Source organism: Chelonia mydas, chromosome 3 (assembly GCF_015237465.2).
Source record: "Chelonia mydas isolate rCheMyd1 chromosome 3, rCheMyd1.pri.v2, whole genome shotgun sequence".
NCBI classification, from domain to species: Eukaryota; Metazoa; Chordata; order Testudines; family Cheloniidae; genus Chelonia; species Chelonia mydas.
In genome coordinates this window covers 72,781,254-72,800,892 of record NC_057851.1, presented here as the reverse complement: position 1 = coordinate 72,800,892, position 19,639 = coordinate 72,781,254, and the positions used below count along the sequence as shown (strand labels likewise).

Below are 19,639 nucleotides of genomic sequence, written 5' to 3'. Positions count from 1 at the left end.
GACAGCTGCTTATTTCAGTGTAAAATTGTTAATAACATTCTGGAATCTTATTCTTAATGTGTCTGCTTGAGGTACCCAGAAAAAATATTTGGGAATGAACAATTAGGGATGTAACAGATAATTAGATCTTTTTGGTTGAGCATTAATCAGAATGCATTTTGAGTATTCATGTTGTCAGTTGCGTGTCATTTATGTATATGAATCCTGAGTGCCAGAGTGTGATAGCGTTAATGTCTGTTTATATTCTGAGACTAGTGGTGGAGTATTAGTAGGCCTTTTGGCTAAGATCATGTGTTTAAGGCCTTGTCTACATTAGGAAAGTATAGATTGGTGTAACTACATTGATCAATAGTTACACTAATACGTCCTTCCATTTGTTTATCACGTGACATCCCTACGGCAACTTGCAGTATTTGCTTATGTGGAAGAGTAACAATGGGAGTAGTGAAATATATATTTTAGCTTTTCTTACTGTAATATAAAAACCAGAAATCAAGACAGCTATCATCGTGTGACCAGTCAGTTCTTTGGAGTCTGCTGGATCTTCACAATTAGAAGATGTGAAGATCACTGAAAAAACAAACTTAATTGTGTACATTTTCTTTGTTGTTTCAGAATGAAGGCACAGTTGTAAAGTTACTGTAATTCATATCTGCAGTCTAATACAGACACTCCCTTAAGCATAAGGCAGACCTTGCAAGATCATTTTAAATGTAACTTTTTCCATCTTTCTAGTGATACAAAACAAAGCGGGCTTCTTAGTTACAGATCAAGACGCTACTGACTTGTGCTCTGCCTTTGTGCTCTTCGGTGTCTGTATATCCTAAACTGGTGCCATTGAGTAGTATGGTACCTTAATGTAACAATGAAACTTCGTTTTATCCTGCAACAGAAAGGTGGTGAAAGAAGTAAAATAAATTCATGCTGATAATCCCTATGATAATCTCCAAAATTGAACTGGTCTTGTTAAAAGCCTACAAAGTTTGTTTCACAGCTTCCAAGAGGATTGCATCTTTTTTTACTGTACCATATTCATGTAATTATATACAACACATTTTGGCCCCACTCCCACAAGCCGATCTATGTGAATAGAGCCTGATGCCTGTGTGGAACCCCAGTAAAGTCTGTACAAATCAGCTTTCAGGATCAGGGCCGTTCTTTGTCTCTTGATAACAGCATTGTTTGTAGGTTGTATAGAAAAATACCTTTCTCCACAAGATATGCTGTCTATATAATAATATCTGTTTTAAAGAACACAGAAGTGCATCAGTTGGATAATATTGTTCTAGTTATAAAAATAACTCCTTAAATGTTAAGTTGTAAACTAATATTTACTTTCTTTAAATTGCTTGTAGACCTCTGTCATGTAACTTTGTCTTAAGAAACTTATTGCCACATCTTGCATATCATTTTGTAATTTATTAAATTCTTTATGAAAATTTTGGGGAAGGAATATTAGTTTTTCAGAAGTCATACAATGTTGAGTTTAAACAGTGCACAGCTGTTTTTAATAACCTCTTTCAGTTGATGTTTTGAACAGTTAGCATTTTCCTCCAGCTAAAAATATTAAACCAATATTGCTATGTCAACTTGGTTTTCCAGGAGTTAAATGTCTCTGTGTAATAGGTTCAAGTATGTAAAGCTTCCTGAGTATCGGTTCAAATGTAAAACCATTATTTTTATTAAATGTAGAATATATAAAGAATTAAAGATGTGGGATCAAGGTGGACAGCCTTGGCAGCAATGGCCTTTGAACCAGCAACAGTGGATGCAGTCCTTCCAGCATCAGCAGGATCCAAGTAAGTAAATAACAAGATTTGTGCTATGAAAATACAATTTAATTTATCTTTTGTAATCTGAATTTTAGTCCCTGGATTACAGCATGACTATGGTTACTCCTTTCTTATACCAGTTATTGAGCAATTGTATTTCTGATGTTCTTCTGAACCATCACAATTCTTAGGCACAACGATGCTTACAGTGTTTGTTTTTCCCCCCACCCGTTGATTTTTAATATGTACAGTACGAGTAAGTGAATTGATTTGTCTTGGGTTGGTAAACTATCAACAGACTATAATCTATTCCCAACAGTTAGTCTGCCTTATTTGTTCTTGATTTTTGTTGCCTTAGTGATTCTTGATGGCTCTTGGCCTTTCTTTTCAGAAACATTGGCTTTTGGCTAAGCTGAGTCATGAGAAACCTTGTATTTGAGAATGCCAGCTTTACTAGGAAATGCCTGTATGGTAAAGTGTGCATGCAGATGTGTTTAAAAATCACTTCAGTGAAATCTGTTTTTGTGTAGATGGATATATTATTTATTTTGGTTACAGTAATGTGAATGGTGTGAAAGATGCTTTTCAAACACATAAGATGGTCCCTGCCCAACTAGGGTACGCAGAATGCTGGCAGACACATATGTCTTTAGTTCTGTGTTTTTTGTCTGTTGCATAAACTATTCTACCTAGAGATTATATGCTGACTTTATGATGTCTAATACTTATTATGACAGTATCTTTGTGAACGGATGGGTCTGTGATAATTCACCAGTGGTGTAACCCCAAACAAGTTATTTTCCCCCCTATTCTTGTAAAGATAAATTGCATAACAGAGGTGAGGTAACATACAGGAGGGGAAAGATGGTCTTGTAGTGCATGCAGAGGACTAGTGACCCAGAGACCTGGAGTTTTATTTAAATATTTACCACAAACAAGTTCCTTAACCTTTCTGTGTTTGTGTTTCTATAAAATATGAATATTTACAGCTGCCTAACTTGGATCTTGACAGTAAATTCATTAATATTTATAAAGTGCTTTTCAGATGTAAAGCACTATATAATTTTTAAAATAACAGTTTTTAGTGTTCTGCAGAACTAAAACTGATATAGATGAGAATTGTAGAAAATGAGAAGTGCTCAAAATACACGTGGAGGCAAAAGGTTATTATGACGAAACACAAGTTATGTCCTCCATAAATAATAACACAGCAGTATATGACAGCAAATTCATGAAAAATGGAAAATCTGCTTTTAAACTAGATGATTAGCAAATGGAACTCTGTGCTCCTGTTTGTACACATCTGTACACAGATCACCTAAATCAAGAGTAATTAATGTATAGTTATTCACTTTGAAGTATGTTGTACCTGTTGCCTACTGTTCTTGGCACACTTCCATTTGCTTCTATTTCCTGTGCTAGTCTCTTGCTTTAATGCAAGGTGTGATGGTGGGAGAAAAAATGTGGAACAAAAAAGTAACGAGTCCAATCTCAAAGCAGAACAGACAATAGTTAAGAAAACATTATGGGAGAATAGACCAGGTAAAATGAGGAGTGACAGAGAAAAGGGAACAAAAAAGGAGTAGGAACTCAAAAGACAATTATAAGAAAATAAAAGATCATTTTAACACACACTACAAAATATGTTCTCTAACTATAAATCTTCCTTAAACTTAACTTCACTAAGTTTAGAATTTACAGTTTACATCTTTTTAAAATCTGAATTTGTATTCTTCACTCTCAACAAGAATACAACTACCATCCATTCAAGTAATGATAGGAAAACTAAAACAGTATGTATAGTATACATGTAGAGAAACTCCACTGCAACAGTATGCACGTAGACGTTGACAAATTTGCAGTCGACGATAAAAATGTAATTAACTACATGCAATGAGTCAGCTGCAAGGTAATTGTTGTAGATAAATAAAGTGATTCTTCTGTTGAGAGAATATATGTATATCTCACTAATAGAATTGAATTTTGGAAGTTTAAATACTGAAATGGTAAAGTTTTTTCTTAATTTGTTTTAGGCCAGATTGATTGGGCTGCATTAGCTCAGGCATGGATTGCCCAACGGGAAGCCTCGGGGCAGCAGAGTGTGGTGGAACAACAAGGAATGATGCCAAATGGACAGGATATTTCCGGAATAGAGCCTGGTCCAAACAACCATGGTAATTTTCAAGGGGATCCCAACTTCAACAGAATGTGGCAGCCAGGTTTGTCTTTTTCTATTCCCCCCAGCCCCCCATCTCTCCCATATTTTAATTCTTTATTCGGTAATTTGGTGAATATGTATTTATATTATGCACTGTTTCTCTATTTTGTGTGAACGTGTGTGTGTGTCACCCTCCCCATTGCATCATTCACTTACTTCTGACAACATGATCTCTACACTCAACAAATAGCTGGTTCAGGGATGGGAAAGAGTACAGTCATGAAGATTTTACAGCACAATCTAGTCATTTGTAATTTTCATAGGCACCCAGGTAGTTTGTGTGTGTGTATGTGTATATATATATATATACACACATACATATAATAGTCTTTGGGTTTGTCTTTGAATTTTAATATAGGAAGGTGAACGCATGTGTTTGGTTTTTCCCCCCGTGAGATTCAGTTACTTGTTTCATTTCTTATTCCCAGGTCGGTAGGAGCTGGAGCATTGAAGGGCACACTGTGCTCTTGAGGAAGAGAGCACCTATTGTCATTCTGTTGCAACCCTTGTAGCTGTTTTGGGCAATGTTTTTGACAGGTTATGGAATGAGTTCTGCCAGTACTTAGCTGGTAGGATGCTTGCAGTGGTGTTTTTTCAAGGCACAACAGCTTGGAGACCAGAAAGGGCAGAGGTCTCCTTGTGAAATATACTTGTATTGTATGTGTCTTATTTTTTGAGGTTATCTGCTCTCCCCAGGTCTTGTCCTACCCATTATATACACCGCACATGGGATGCCTATAGTTAAGATTAACTGAGCATTTACAATAAAATGGGTCAGTTTCGGTTAATTATAACTTTCTCAAAAAATTAGTTTTTGGCTGAAATGTGTGAAATGTGTTTTTTCCCTATCAAAGAAATTTTTGTCCTGAAAGTTTCATTTTAAAAAAATAAATAATAGAGCTGATTTCAAACAGAGAAGGAGTAGAAGAATTGCAGTTTTACTGCCAAGAATTATTTTGCAAACATTTTCTTTTGCAGTTTTTAAAAAACAGATCTAGCACATCTGCAGAATGTAATGGCAATTTGAAATTTGGCAGGAATGCAGTTTCTAAGTCTGTAGCTAGTTTTTTATTAGTCCAGTGAAAATTGCTTTTGATTTTACAGTTACAAGGGAGGGGAAAAAAATCCCAAAATCTGCACTCGTGCACTGAATTATGTTTAAAAGATTAAAACAATGATTTCCCAAAGTTCTGTTGGCACTTTGGCAAATGTGCCTACGTGAACTGAAAGTCTGTTTCAATGAAAATTTCCAATCTCAGACCATTACTTGTGGTGCATAGACATGCTTAACAAAGTGGAGTAGAATGTCAGGTTTGAAAGGTAGAAGTTATGTGGTATATAGTGAAGGAGGAAGAAGAATGTGGTTAAGTCACTGAATTGGGACATTAAAGATCCAGGGGAGTCATGGCCGCAGTATGCAGCTCTGCAGAGGATCTGAGCAGTGCTGCTTTCCACAGGGAGCTGCAGTAAGTAGAGTAGCCCTCAGGGCTGTCTAAATTACCCCCGGAGCAGCCCCAGGGTGCAAAGGTGTCTTAAGGGCGCCTTAGTCCTTCCACCCCCGGTCTTCAAGTTCTGTGCTGCCACCTCTAAGATATGCAGTACTGAATCTTGCCTATAATGTTTGCAAGGTTTACAGTTGTTTTTTTGTTTTGTTTTGTTTTGTAGTTTTGTTCTGACTAACTTTCTGCATTGTAATGTAAACATAGAGAACTTGACATAGAAATGTTGAATCATTATTGAGTGGCTATGTTTCTAGTGGGGTCCTGGGGGATTTTATGCCATTTAATATTTTTATCAATGATGTGGAAAAAACAAAGTAATTATTGATCAGGTTTGCAGAATATACAAAGATTGGAGGAATAGTAAATAATTGTTCTGTCAGTGCCCTGTCCTCTTAATATCTGACTCAATTAGTAAGATGGAGGCAAGCAAACAATATTTATTTCACTACAGCCAAATGTAAAGTCATGCATTTAGTAACAAAGAATATGCATCTAGGAACATAGTGACAGGATGAGGGACTCTGTCCTTGGAACCAGAAACTCTGAAGAAGACTTGTGTCATGGTGGATGATCAGCTGAACCTGAGTTGCAGTGCAATACTGTGGCTGAAAGGACTGTTGCATTCCTTAGGATGCATAAATAGGAATCTTGACGACTAAAGAGATTACCTTACTCCTGTATTTGGTATTGGCCTAACCACTACTGGTATACTTTGTCCACTTCTGGTGTTCATACTTCAAGAAGGATGTTTCAAAATTGGAGAAGGTTCAGAGAAGAGCCATGAGAATGATTAAAGGATTTGAAAGCCCTGCCTTATGGTGATAGACTCCAGGAGCTTCATCTGTTTAGCTTATCAAAGAGTAGGTCGAGGGGTGACTTGATCACATCTATAAGTATCTACATGGGGAACAGAAATTTGATATTAGAGGGCTCTTTAGTTTAGCAGACAAAGGCATAACTAGATCCTGTGGCTAGAAGTTGAAACTAGACAAATTCAGACTAGGAATAATTTAGATTGTGGTGGATTCTCCATTGCTGGAGATTTTTAAATAGAGATTGGATGTCTTTCTAAAAGATATATGCTATAATTCAACCACATTGTTTGGATTTGAAGCAGGAATTAATTCAGGGGTATCAGAGTAGGTGGTTATAATGGCTCCTCCTAACCCTAATCTATGGCTATATATCTGTTTATACCGACCTGACTCCTTATCGGACAAAAGCTGAAAGTCTTGTTTTCTGGCACTTCATGAGATTGATGGGTTAAGAACATTTATTATTTGTCTAAGTCTCACTGTTAACTTCATACTGAATTTTATTCTAAATCCTGAACAGAATGGGGAATGCCTCACCAACCTCCACATCCACCTCAAGATCAGCAGTGGATGCCTCCAGCCCCTGGTCCAATGGAAATTGTTCCTCCATCTGAAGACAGCAACAGTCAGGATAGTGGGGAATTTGCCCCTGACAACAGGCATATATTTAACCAGAACAATCACAACTTTGGGGGACCACCCGATAACTTTGCAATGGGGCCAGTGAACCAGTTTGACTATCAGGTGAAACATATTTGTTGCTTTAATATTGTAGACGTACAGAGTCCCTTCTGTGGAAGTGTTCCTCTAAGAATATCTAGCGGCGACTCTCACGCTTCAGTTCTACAAACAACAAGAAGTCTGTTAGCTGCTAAATCTTAGCAGCTAAGATACATTTTAACACCATGCAAAATACCTTATGCATACAGAAGAAGACTTTAGAGTTTTCAGTTCTGAGGCCAAACAAGATTTTTTTCCGTACAAATAATGAGAAATGGTTATGTGCAAGATTAAAATGAGTCAGTGTTTTCCAGTATATAATTAACACGACAAAATTGTGTAAAAGAAAAGAGCATTAAATAAAGTTAAGAAAATAATATACCTAAATATACTAGAAAATGTACTATAGGGCAGTGGTTCTCAACTGGGGATCTGCGGCCCCCGGGGGGTCCACGAGCCCTTTCAGGAGATCCACGGAACCCCACGGCTGAAACCCAGTGCCCCGAGCCTAGCGCTGAAGCTGGGAGCTGCATGGGGCTGAAGTTGGCGGCCCCTCCCCCACCCCACGCAGTCAGGAGCAGCGCGGGGCTGAAGCCGGCAAACCTCCCCTCTGAAGCTGGGAGCTGCACTGGGAGTCCCCCGCCTGCCCATACATAGCCCCTAGCTACCCCCTGCCTGCACACAGCCCCTAGCTCTCCCCTCCCTGCACCCTGAGCAGTTTTCAGTCTTTTTGAACTGAGTCCATCCCCCCGATCCGTCTCCCCCGCCCTTTTGAGTTATATTTTTTGGTTGCATCCCTACACAGCCCAGACAGGCTGGGTGGCCTCCTGAGTGAGTCGGGGGTGGAGGTGGCGCTCCCTTCCTGGACCCCGCTGTGCGGAGTTGGTTCAAGCCCCACCACCTCTTGCGCCTCCCATCCCCCCACTCCATAGAAGTAAAACTATGCCTATGTGTGCCCAGAGCCCTGAGTCTCCACCCTGCCCCCGCTGGGCCCTGGTGTTTTTATAGCATGCTGAGGGGAGCCTCAGCAAGAAAAAGGTTGAGGACCCCTGCTATAGGGAATAGCCCTGCTTTTGCCGGGAGATAGACTGGAGGATCCAATTGATCTTATCCCTCTCTATCTTCTGTGAGTCTATGAATAAACAATTATTTTAAAAAAGATTCACATCCAATTTTTTTCTTTACTCTTGCAAACAAGTTATGTGTAGTGTATATAAAGAATAGATTTTTTTTTTAAAGTATTACAGTGAGGGGTGTTGTCCAAATCTCTCTATCCAAAGAATTTACTCTATTCCCACCTCCCCCACTCCCCAATTTTCAATGGTATTGTATGATCAAACCTGTTTAAAATAAATTATTAACACACACTACCTTTTGGAACATCTACCTCATATTCACAGACAATAGAAATCTGTGGGGAAGACTGACAAAAGGCATAGGAATTTATTTCTATTTTCTATCCTTTCTGTACTCATAAATTTTAGTGCCAGGCATCATTGTTAGATGTGAGGTGAGCCATCTATTTTTAAATACTTTAGGCTATAAAAGTTTTCTGTCTTCTGTTACTGGACAAAGTTTTATAGAAAACTTCTCAGAATCCTGTAAAAATGGTACTGAAAGTCCACCTTGTAGCAGATGATGCAGTAAATGGTACTATATTTAAAATTCCAGTGGAAGTACTAAATGTCTGTTATTTGAATAACCAAAAGAATATAATAAAACATTGATTTTAAAAAGAGCAAAAAAAATCAGATGTTTTAAATTTAAATTTAAAACATTTTTCTTTTTTAAAATAACCTATTTAAGTTTCAAATTAAGACAACCTGTGTTAAATCCTAAACTTCTTATAAATATTAAAGTAATTTAAATTGAATTAAAATATTAAATGGTACATGTTTTCTGTCAAAATTTTCAATAAAATCATATACTGAGCTGGTGGGAGTCACTGGCTAAGCACCTGGAACTAGAGTTTGTTGAATTACTAAGCCAGCTTTTGATAGTAGTAGCAGATATCTTCGTTTCAGATTATTCAGATAGTTCAATGGCTAGTTCATTCAAAGTTAAAAAGTTGATTGGAGTTGAAAAAGAAGAAAAGTTTGTTTTCCTCTTCCAGTCTGTGAATAAAAACTCCGTGTGAGAGAATGAGATCTACTCATTCTAAAATCTTGAAGGACATGGTAACCCGAAACAGTCAGTTCAATTTATTAACTACAGATAGCTCTTATTATTTTTACGTGTTTGTATTGTTGCAGTGCCTAGTAGGATTAGTCATGGACAGGATATAGTACTTTTCTTAATAATCAGTTTTAAATGCAAAACATGTTTTGATAAACTTGTTTTTTATGTATCCAGCACATTTAAGGGAGTTTTAGTTAACTAATAAAAAAAATTAAAATGCTGTTTTTGTGCATTTTTAATTGAATTCCAGTTTGCATGCAAATAGAGCTTGACACAAATTACACATAAAAATGAACCTAGTAAATAAGAAATGTATCATACATATAATAGGTATCATTTCAAACATAATAAAAAATGTAAAAAATTAAATATATGTTAAGCTGTATAATTGCTTAAATAAATGTGCATAGATATAGTGTGTCCCCTGGTTAACAAAGAGTTATATCAAATTTAGTGTAGAGGGTATATGTAGTTGTAAATAAGCATGTTTTAATGGTTTCCAACCAATGAGAATCAACCTTTTTTTAAAAGAAAATAAACTAAGTAGTACAAATGCAAAACAAGATTAAAATAAGGTTTCCTGCTTGTTTTAAATCATGCAGAAAATTGGCACTTTAAATAATTTTGACTTAAATCACCCTGTCATAAAATATTTGATGCTTGCAGCCTTATACCTTTACACCATCCTTTCAAATGGATTTGATGGCTATTTCTAGGCACCAACTATAACATGCAGTCATCAGTGCCACAACTTTGGAACTCTGAATTGCATGGCAGTTTGGTAGGAATGCAAGGACTGTACCAAACTTGCATATAAATGTGTGCATTATTTTGATCAGCCATAATATATCTTTTTATTTGTAACATCCTCGATAGATGAGTGGAGATTGCAGGTAAAGTCCTGCAACAAGCAACAAAAAGTTGGAGCTTTTCACCCATGTCCTCAAGTTGTAGTCAGAGAGAGAGTGGGTGATTGCACATCCGCACTTCAGGACTCTGTGTGCTACTTTGACCCCCAAGCTGCACTTTGTGCACCCCAGCTTTAACTGAGTATTCTGGTGATAGTTGGTAGTGAATTGGTTAATATTGACTGCAGCTAGATGGCTATCAGACTTCAGTTTTAAGAGGCAGTGAAAAGGGGTTGTCTGCAGCCCATTCATAGATTCATTATGGTGTCCATGCATTGGTTTGCATTCTAAAATCTATTTTCAAAACCAGAAGTTCTTAAATAAATGTCACTTTTTAAATGAAAATGACACTTTAGATTTTGGGGACCATAGTAAAAGAGGTAGAAAGACCATAGTTAGGTAGAAAAATCCATGATTTCAATTTGCATGGACTTCTGTTTCACTTACACACACGTGCGTGCACACATGCTATGTGGAGCCCAAGGAATAAGTTTAGAGTGCATTGTATTAAATGTGAAGAAAAATGAACTGCATTACTCTTTCAGCATGGGGCTGCTTTTGGTCCACCCCAAGGTGGATTTCATCCACCTTACTGGCAGCCAGGACCACCAGGGCCACCAGGTCCTCCAGCACCTTCAGCGCCTCCCCAGAACCGAAGGGAAAGGCCCTCATTCAGAGACCGTCAACGTTCACCCATCGCGATGCCTGTGAAGCAGGAGCCTCCACAGATTGGTACATGTTAACGACACTTTAATGAAAGAAACCCAAAAACATGATTTCAGAGATGGTTTTCATTGTAAAAAGAAATGTAATGTTTGAAATCTGTAATTACAACTTTAGAAAAAAAATTTGCTATTATTATTGGGTGAGAAATATGTATCTTTTTTTATTTTTATTTTTTCCTTCTGACAAAACTATAAATCTCTGACATGCAGATGCTGTGAAACGTAGAACCCTTCCTGCTTGGATTCGTGAGGGTCTGGAAAAGATGGAACGAGAAAAGCAGAAAAAGCTGGAGAAAGAGAGAATGGAACAGCAACGTTCTCAGATGTCTAAAAAAGAAAAGAAAGCAAGTGAGGAAGCTGAAGGAGATGGTCCACGGTTACCTCAGAAAAGTAAATTTGTAAGTAGAAACATTTGCTTTTGATCTAGATATGTATTTTCCTGAAAGGTCTTAACATTTCTCTCTTCTCTTGTAGATAAAGAGAAACTATTTTTCAGTTTACAACACTTCTTTGTTAACTCATGTTAAAAATTAAGTTTGTGTCAACTGCAGTGCCACTTACCTGATCTTTGTAAATTCTTAGTAGATAATGGGCAAAAGTTTAAGCATAGCTTAAGTAATAATAAATATTCTTTGGTTTGTAATAGCAAAGAGGAAGTGATAAAATTGGCCTTTATTTTCTGTTGGCATAAATTGGTAATTGGCAGAGACTAGTAGGCAGTCCATGCTTCTATGGTAAAGAATTGAACCATTTGTATTAGGACTAGTTTGAGTACAAATGTATCAGTGAATACATGCTTGCCAAACTGAACCAATTTAGGGAGCCTTATGCTGTAGCCTTGTGTTTGTGGTAGTGCTTCCTAAACAATTTGCAGTGCTGGATACCTATCCTACAGTGACCATATCACTGCATAGGTGGCCTTTCTGGACACAGAGGGGTCAGGTGAGCAGTGGAGAGCCTTCAGTTTTTCTCCTTGGGCAGCTGCCTTGCCTGACGAATATCCTAGGTTGTTGGTTGAGGGTCCTCTCTTTGGACCCCGTAGTCAGATTCCTCCAATTCATGCATAAATCCCGTTCACTTGGGAAAAAGTATCTCCGTTGATCCCCTCACATTATTTACTCTACACCCTGCCTCCAGTAACAGCTTTGTGTGTCCTAACCAAAAAGAACCACCATGGCTTGTCTTCTGCAAATACTGGTTTGACGGTACATCTGAAGATTATCAAATCTGCATTGCAGCTGGTGATTTATGGTGGATTTCTGGCTCCAAGGGCTTGTAGAGTGGGAAGGGGGATCACTTACTTGTTTGGAGGGCTGTTTTGCTTCATTCTGAAGTGCTCTATTTCAATTTCTGTTGAGTACCATAAATAGAAACTGCCTTGTTTTAATTATGAATTTATCCTGAAGTATGCAATGTTCTTCTTATAGGACAGTGATGAGGAAGAAGATGACATTGAAAACACAGAAGTTGCAAGTGTTGGAAAAGTCAGTAGGAGTCCCTCTCCTGCTCCTCAAGAGGAGCAAAGTGAACCAGAAATGACAGAAGAAGAAAAGGAGTATCAAATGGTATAAATAACATAGTTCTCTCAAAAGCGTGTTCGTCGATACATATGTGTCTGTTTTTAGGCATAGAAGAGCAGTTGTGCTTTTCTATGCCTAACATTTTACATAAATATGTAACATAGATTGTATAATGTAATGGGATTATATATGGAGTCGTGCGTGTCTCCAGTTTAACATAGGGATAAGCATTTCCACGTCAGGGAGAATGTACTTACATACGTGTGTACATACATGTGTGTACCATACCATATATGTGAAGTTGATAGCTATCTGATAAGCTGTAAAAGAAATACAATATACATATGCATTTTTGCCCACCTCACTGATCTTCGTCCACTAATAATTCTAACATTCCAACTCCCACCCCACCCCACCCCTCTACATTTTGCTAAAAATACAGTTTTTTGAAGCCCAAGAATAGCAAGATTAAGTCTTGGGCCAGGAGCAACTTTTCTAACAAAAAAAAAAAAATATTTGAAGTGCAATATCACTTGTGGTGTTGCATGATGAGAAGTGGGAGCTTGTTTCCCAGTATGACCTAGTATTCATTGGAGGGTCTCTCTCTCCTACGTATAAAAAAGCTATTGCAGGTGACTTGCTGTTTTTATGGTTCTTTCTGAACCCTCTACAACTGAAGTCCTGGTATTTAAGGCCCCAAACCTGCAAAGTTGTATGCATGAACTTTATTTTAATGAAAGTAGGTAATTGTGCAATCTGTAATAGTGGGATTTCATACCCTGCTTCTGTATATGAAATGCTTATGATTATAGGTCAGTGTGAGAGTCCAGACTGTTTGGATTTTTTCAGTTGGACTTAACTTCCAAACTACTTCAGAGTCCTAATTTTAACTGATCTTTTGTATAGAAAAAATAAGTAAGTAAAAGGAACCAAATTATGGTTTTACACCCAAGAAAAGCAGTGGGGTTGCATATGTGTAACAAAGTGTAGAATTTGGTCCAAATACTTTGCTTACAGTGTTGTTTAACATTATTTTCTTCAGATGATGTTGACAAAACTGCTGCTGACAGAGATTCTTTTAGATGTCACAAATGAAGAAATTTATTATGTAGCCAAAGACGTACATCGTAAAGCAACTAAAGGTATGCTTTTCTTTTTTAGTTTGTTGAGTGAATATTCTATATTTGCATGTTTTTAGAACATTTTACCCCATAGCAACTGTTCCCAAGAGCAATCAATATATAATGCATCTGATTTGCTAGAGCTCAAATCCAGTAACCATATACTGTTGTCCTGTGCAGTGTATTGTGAGTTACTTCAGTTATTCCATTTCTTTCATATAATTCATTTCTTTAGTTATGATGGTATCTGTGTGTTAATGGCTTTTGCAGTGTAGATATCTATTTCTTAATGCTATTGTTTTACCTCAAACTTTTAGTTGATCAGAAATGAAAGGAGACAAATATGAATCCTCAAGTAGCTCATTTTGTTTCACTGTTAACAAGCCACTCTATATATAACAGCAGGTGATTTTTTTTCTATATAATTGAGTAAAATTAAATATGTAAATACTGGTATTTGAAATATATATGCAGATGCTGTAACTTGGAAACGGATCTATGAATATAGATTTGTGGTTTGCAAGTGACTATTAACTCACGTTTATAATGTGAAACTTTTACATGGTGAGAAAATCTAGGACTGGTTTTAAATGGATGATACGTTTTTAATGTTTCTTCTCTCCCTCCAAAAAACAGCAATAGTAGTAGATTTAACAATACCATAGAATCTCATGACTATGAAATCGTGGCTATTTGTGTTAACATGTTGTTCCTGTTGTTGATGTGATACAAAGCTCCTGCAAAACAGCTGGCACAGTCCAGTGCACTGGCTTCCCTCACTGGGCTCGGTAAGTATGTTCCTTATTTTTGAGAGGGGCTTAATGGGGAGATCACTCTTACCTTGCATTTCCAGAAATTGTGTTTTGAAACTAGGTTGTAATTACCCTAATAATTTAAGGGTCATTCTGCAACCTTTACTCATGTTGGGTAGGACCTTACTCTACAAGTTATCCCACAGATTTCAGAGGGATAATTTGTGGAGTAAGGAACTAATCATATGAGTAGAGTATCAGAATCTTGCCTAAGCTTGTAAATTGGTAAACACATGAGAAGTACACTTACCTTTTTTTGGCTGGATAGTTTACTTGATAACTAATCTTAATAGGATGGTTTTTGAATTGTTCCAGGAGCAAACTACAGTCTTTTTGAAGGAAGATCACTATTTTTATGCATTACTCCCTTTTTGATCCAGCCTATGTTAACCGTGGGTAACAGTGGACAACATAACTGATAAAAATGTAAAGCTCTGGTTTGAAAAAAAAAAAAAAGCCTATTCAGATGTTTGGAATAAATTTATACTTTCATTGAAAAACTACACACTTACTAAAGCTCCCATATCCACGATTATCAATTTGAAGATGTACAGGATGTGAAGTGTAGAATTGCATTCTGAGATGTAATAGGAAAAGCTCTTTCCCAATGTTGTCATCTTACCGTAGTCTAGTAGCAGTGCTACAATAAAATGTCAATGATCATGTTCTGTGAACTTTGTTGGTGAACACCTTTACATGAGGTGAAATGTTCTCTGTCCCAATTATTCAGATGTTTTTAAACTAATTCTAATAAAGATCAAGAGAACCTCAAATGGAAAGAAAGTAAATTGCCTCTGTGTCAGATGTTTAAGGTTACTTTGTATCAGTCCAGTATATACTCCGATCTTTCTTTTGGGGGCGAGGGAAGTCCATTTCTTTTTCATCTCTGTACCTTTTGACGTACAGTATTTTCTAAACCACAGTAGAAAAGTTGATATGGCATTCAGGAATTCTAAGCCCTGGACAACTGAAGGCTGCCGAAGTCATTGCAGAGATGTCTTCAGGGACAGGGTCCCAGGCATTTCACTGCTTTGTCTGTGCGCTTGCTGATACATGGGAAGGCATTGTTACTGGCTCCATATGGAGCTTTTTTTGCCCTTCCATACAATGAGAAAAGTGCCATGATCACTGTGGTTGCTTGCTGAGAAATAGACAAGCTGTTCCAGAAGGAGTAAACCCAGATAATAAGCATCAGTACAGAAATGGGGGCCTTGAACACTCCAGTCAACCAGCATTGGCACTTCCCTCAGAATAAGTGGCTTCTTCAGAGAAGAGAAAGTGAAAAAAGGGCAATGTACTCTCCTCTTTGCCCCACAGAAATATTAAGAACAAGGCTTAATCTTTCCTCGTGATAGACTGGGCTTTATGCACGCAGGTGGACTGGGTGGTTATGGATCAGGAGACAGTGAAGATGAGAGGAGTGACAGAGGCTCTGAATCATCTGATACTGATGATGAGGAACTACGACACAGAATCAGGCAAAAACAGGAAGCATTTTGGAGAAAAGAGAGAGAACAGCAACTATTACTAGAAAAACAGCTAGAAGGTAAGTCACTTAAATGTGTTCCTGCTGTAAAAACCTACGCATGCATACTTTTTACAACTTAGTGGAATATGTGTGGGGTACTGATATATATATTCAGGCTAAAACGTATGGAGCCTTATATAAAAATGATGTTCTTCAAGTGATTGTTCATGTCCACTCCAAGCAGGTGTATGTGTGCTGCGTGCACGCCAGCCGGAAGATTTTTTCCCCTTGCAGCGTCCGTAGGGTCAGCCTGGGCGCCCCCTGGGGTGGCGCCTTCATGGCGCCCAATATCGGGTCCCCACCAACCCCCCACACCCCTTCAGTTCCTTCTTATCGCCCGTGACGGCTACAGCAAAGGGCGGCTACTTTGCTCACTCTTACAGCAAGCGCCTTAGCAGTGTCTTTGTTCTTAGTGTAAATAGTTTTTTTCTATAGTTATACTTGTCATATAGGTAGTAGTGTTTGGTTAGATAGTTCGTTTCCCCTTCGGGGGTATGCCCGGGCCTCTGGGGTTTAAACTCTGTGAGTCCTGTGGAAAGTTTATGCCCAAGAGTGATCCTCGCTCGTCTTGCCTGCGGTGCCTGGGTGAGACTCACCAAAAGGACAAGTGCCGCATTTGCAAGGGGTTCCACCCAAGAACCCTTAAGGACAGAGAGCAGAGACTAAAACTCCCGCTCATGGAGGCAGCTCCAAGACCATAATCCGATCCGGGACCCAACGACCCGGCACTGAGGACATCCTCTTCAGTGCACAGCGCTCTGGTGCCAATGGCGTGCGAAACGGGCCCGGCTAAGGACTCTAAAGCCCACCGGCACCGCCACTACTCAGGACATAGGGCATCGGCCTCAGTTCGGCACCATTCTCCATCTCCGGTGCCGGTAAAGAAGAAGAGGCCAGTGAGGGACCGATCACCACCCTTGAAGCCTAAGGGGCCGGCGCCATCCACAAGTGGCTCGGCACAGACCGCCTCTGCCTCACTTCAGCCCAGGGTTTCGTTGACTCCTGCCCTGGCCGGGGTCCAGTCGAGTCCGTACCCTCCTTGGTCACCGGACCATCTGGTGGACATACAACCACCATCGACACCGGAGGCGTTTGAGGCGGCAACGGACCTGATGCGCCTCCCGTGCCATCCTCCCCCAAAGGGAGGGACAAATCTCTGGCGACCACACGCCCCCTGTTCCACTCCAAGAGTAAGGCAACCATGATGGCTCGTCGGTCTCCATCTCCGGCACCGCCTGCACAGACGCAGGAAGCGCATTGCTCCCCAGAATCAAGTCGTCGTTGGTTGGCAACCCGGGGGACTGCTCCTCCATGGTGGTCTTATTCGGAGACCTCGGAGTCGGAGGTAGACTCAGCTCGATCTAGCAGATTGCGGAGCAGAAGGTCCTGGTCCCGGCGCAGTCACCAACCAGACCCGGCACCTGCTCAGTGGCCCTTCTGGACACCCTGGGCGTACCATCAGAGCCAGGGTCAAGTCCATGGTCCACGCTCCAGAACAGTGTCGGCGTCGTTCGTGCCACAGTCAGTGCCGGCACCGCCCATGACAGCGCCGCCCTCGAGCAGAGTGGGCCTGCCGACTCACATGGTTTTGGCACCGATACCTCAGTCAGCTTCGGCACCGGCTCTCCAGGTGACGGCACGGGTGGAAGCCTCAGCTCCGTCCCTACCGACCCCGACGGTCTCGGTCCTGCCGGATTTATCTGCCCTGGCGCTGGCTGGGGTGCAGAGTTCTTCATTGGTGCCGGCTCCACAGCCCGAGTACCGCATGCTGAGGGACCCCAGGGGGGCCAAAGGTAGTGAACTGGGCCCACCTCTGCTTCTCTCTTCCTTGTCCTCACCCGATGAAGCAGTCGCGGGGACTTCGGCCCCAGCTTTGGAGGACAACCGGGTTCTTAAACAGCTTTTGAGGCGGGCCGCCCAAAGCCTGGGGATTCAGGCAGAGGAGGTGGAAGAGGATTTAGACCCTGTCATGGACATCCTGGCTCCCTCCGGCCCATCCAGGGTTGCATTGCCATTTATCAAGTCGATAACTGAAACATATAAGAACTTGTGGCAAATTCCTGCTTCTCTGGCACCTACAGCCAAGAAATCTGAGTGCCGCTACTTTGTTCCCTCTAGAGGGTATAAACATCTTTACACCCCCCCCTCCTCTGGTCTCTTTGGTGGTCGACGTGGCCAATCAGAGAGAACGTCAAGGGTTTCAAGGCTCCACCCCTAAAAACAGGGATGCCAAGAAACTGGACCTGTTTGGCCGGAAGGTCTACTCGACAGCAGGCCTACAACTTCTTATAGCCAACCAGCAGGCCATAATAAGCCGCTACAGCCATAACACGTGCTCGTCTATGGCTAAGTTTACAGAACTTCTGCCCCAGGAAGCTTGGGAGAGTTCTCTGCGCTCGTGGAGGAGGAGAAACTGGTCTTGTGAGCGTCTTTGCAAGCGGCCTTGGACGCTGCGGATGCGGCCTCCTGCACTTTGGCCACAGGGGTGGTTATGAGGAGAGGCTCCTGGCTACACGTCTCTGGTCTTCCCGACAAGGTCCAGCAGACCATTCAAGACCTTCCCTTCGAGGGTGTATCTCTCTTCTCCGAGAAGGCGGATAAGAGACTTCACAGATTGAAGGACTTGAGGGCTAGCCTTCGTTCGCTGGGGCTTCACACGCCTGCTACCCAGCGCAGACATTTTAGGCCTCAACCTGCCCCTCGTCCTTACCAACCCCAAAACCCCCATGACGCTCCGCATAGGCGGAACAAGAGCACTCAGAGAAGGCAACGCCCTCTCTCTGGACAAAGCTCGGGCCAGCCTAGGGCCCCACAGGGCTCTAGACCACCCTTTTGAGGGTACGGTTGAGGACTGCTTGCCAGTACGACCTTTGGATCCTTCCCATCTTACTTTCTCGTCCCGTCTATCCGTGCCAGGTCCCAAATTACTTCAGACCGATGGGTGCTCCACATGGTAGAGAGGGGATATTCCATCCAATTCTGTACCCTCCCGCCTCCTCAGCCCCCTTCCCCGTCCCTCTTCAGGGACCCCTCTCACGAGCAACTTCTAATTCAAGAGGTGCAGTCCCTCCTATCGGGGACAGTGGAGGAGGTTCCTCAGGAGCTATGGGGCAAGGGTTTCTACTCCCGGTATTTCCTCATACCAAAGGCTAAGGGGGGGCCTCAGACCCATACTGGACCTGCGACAGCTCAAAAAGTACATAAAGAAACTCAAGTTTCGCATGGTCTCGCTAACCTCCATTATCCCCTCACTGGATCCAGGAGACTGGTATGCTGCCCTCGACTTGAAAGATGCGTATTTTCATATTGCAATAGTCCCACATAACAGACTCTACCTCAGATTCGTGGTGAACAGAGGCAACTACCAGTTTGCCGTCCTCCCGTTCGGACTGTCGACTGCCCCCCTGAGTATTCACAAAATGCATGACAGTCGTTGCGACAGTCCTGCGCAAGCGCCAGATACAGATTTTTCCATACCTCAACGACTGACTGATCAAAGGTTGCTATTTTGGAGGCTCAGGTCAAGTTTATAAGGAGGACCTTCCTCAACTTAGGTCTCCTCCTGAACGAGGAGAAATCTACTCTGTCCCCAGTGCAGCGGATAGAGTTCATAGGCGCGGTCCTGGACTCTACCCAAGCCAGGACGTACCTCCCGGAGGCCAGGTTTCGCTCACTTCAGGACATCATACAGAGCCTTAGACAGTTCCCAGCGACGTTGGCAAGAAACTGGCTAAAGCTGCTGGGACACATTGTCTCCTGAACATACGTGGTGCAGCATGCCAGGCTCAGGCTGCGCCCACTCCAGTCTTGTCTGGCGTTG

At 41.0% G+C, this 19,639-nt stretch overlaps 1 protein-coding gene across 1 annotated transcript in view; it reads left to right on the top strand.

Moving 5' to 3' along the window:
• The window catches only part of PNISR (PNN interacting serine and arginine rich protein), a 34,764-nt gene that overhangs the window by 6,709 nt on the left and 8,416 nt on the right, over positions 1-19,639 (top strand). Inside the window, exons 2-10 of the mRNA XM_027829391.3 lie at positions 1,693-1,799; positions 3,806-3,991; positions 6,828-7,051; positions 10,659-10,845; positions 11,049-11,236; positions 12,266-12,403; positions 13,401-13,500; positions 14,214-14,267; positions 15,667-15,837. Coding sequence (XP_027685192.1) covers positions 1,712-1,799; positions 3,806-3,991; positions 6,828-7,051; positions 10,659-10,845; positions 11,049-11,236; positions 12,266-12,403; positions 13,401-13,500; positions 14,214-14,267; positions 15,667-15,837 — 1,336 coding nt within the window. The 5' untranslated portion in view covers positions 1,693-1,711. The remainder of the gene's footprint in view (positions 1-1,692; positions 1,800-3,805; positions 3,992-6,827; positions 7,052-10,658; positions 10,846-11,048; positions 11,237-12,265; positions 12,404-13,400; positions 13,501-14,213; positions 14,268-15,666; positions 15,838-19,639) is intronic.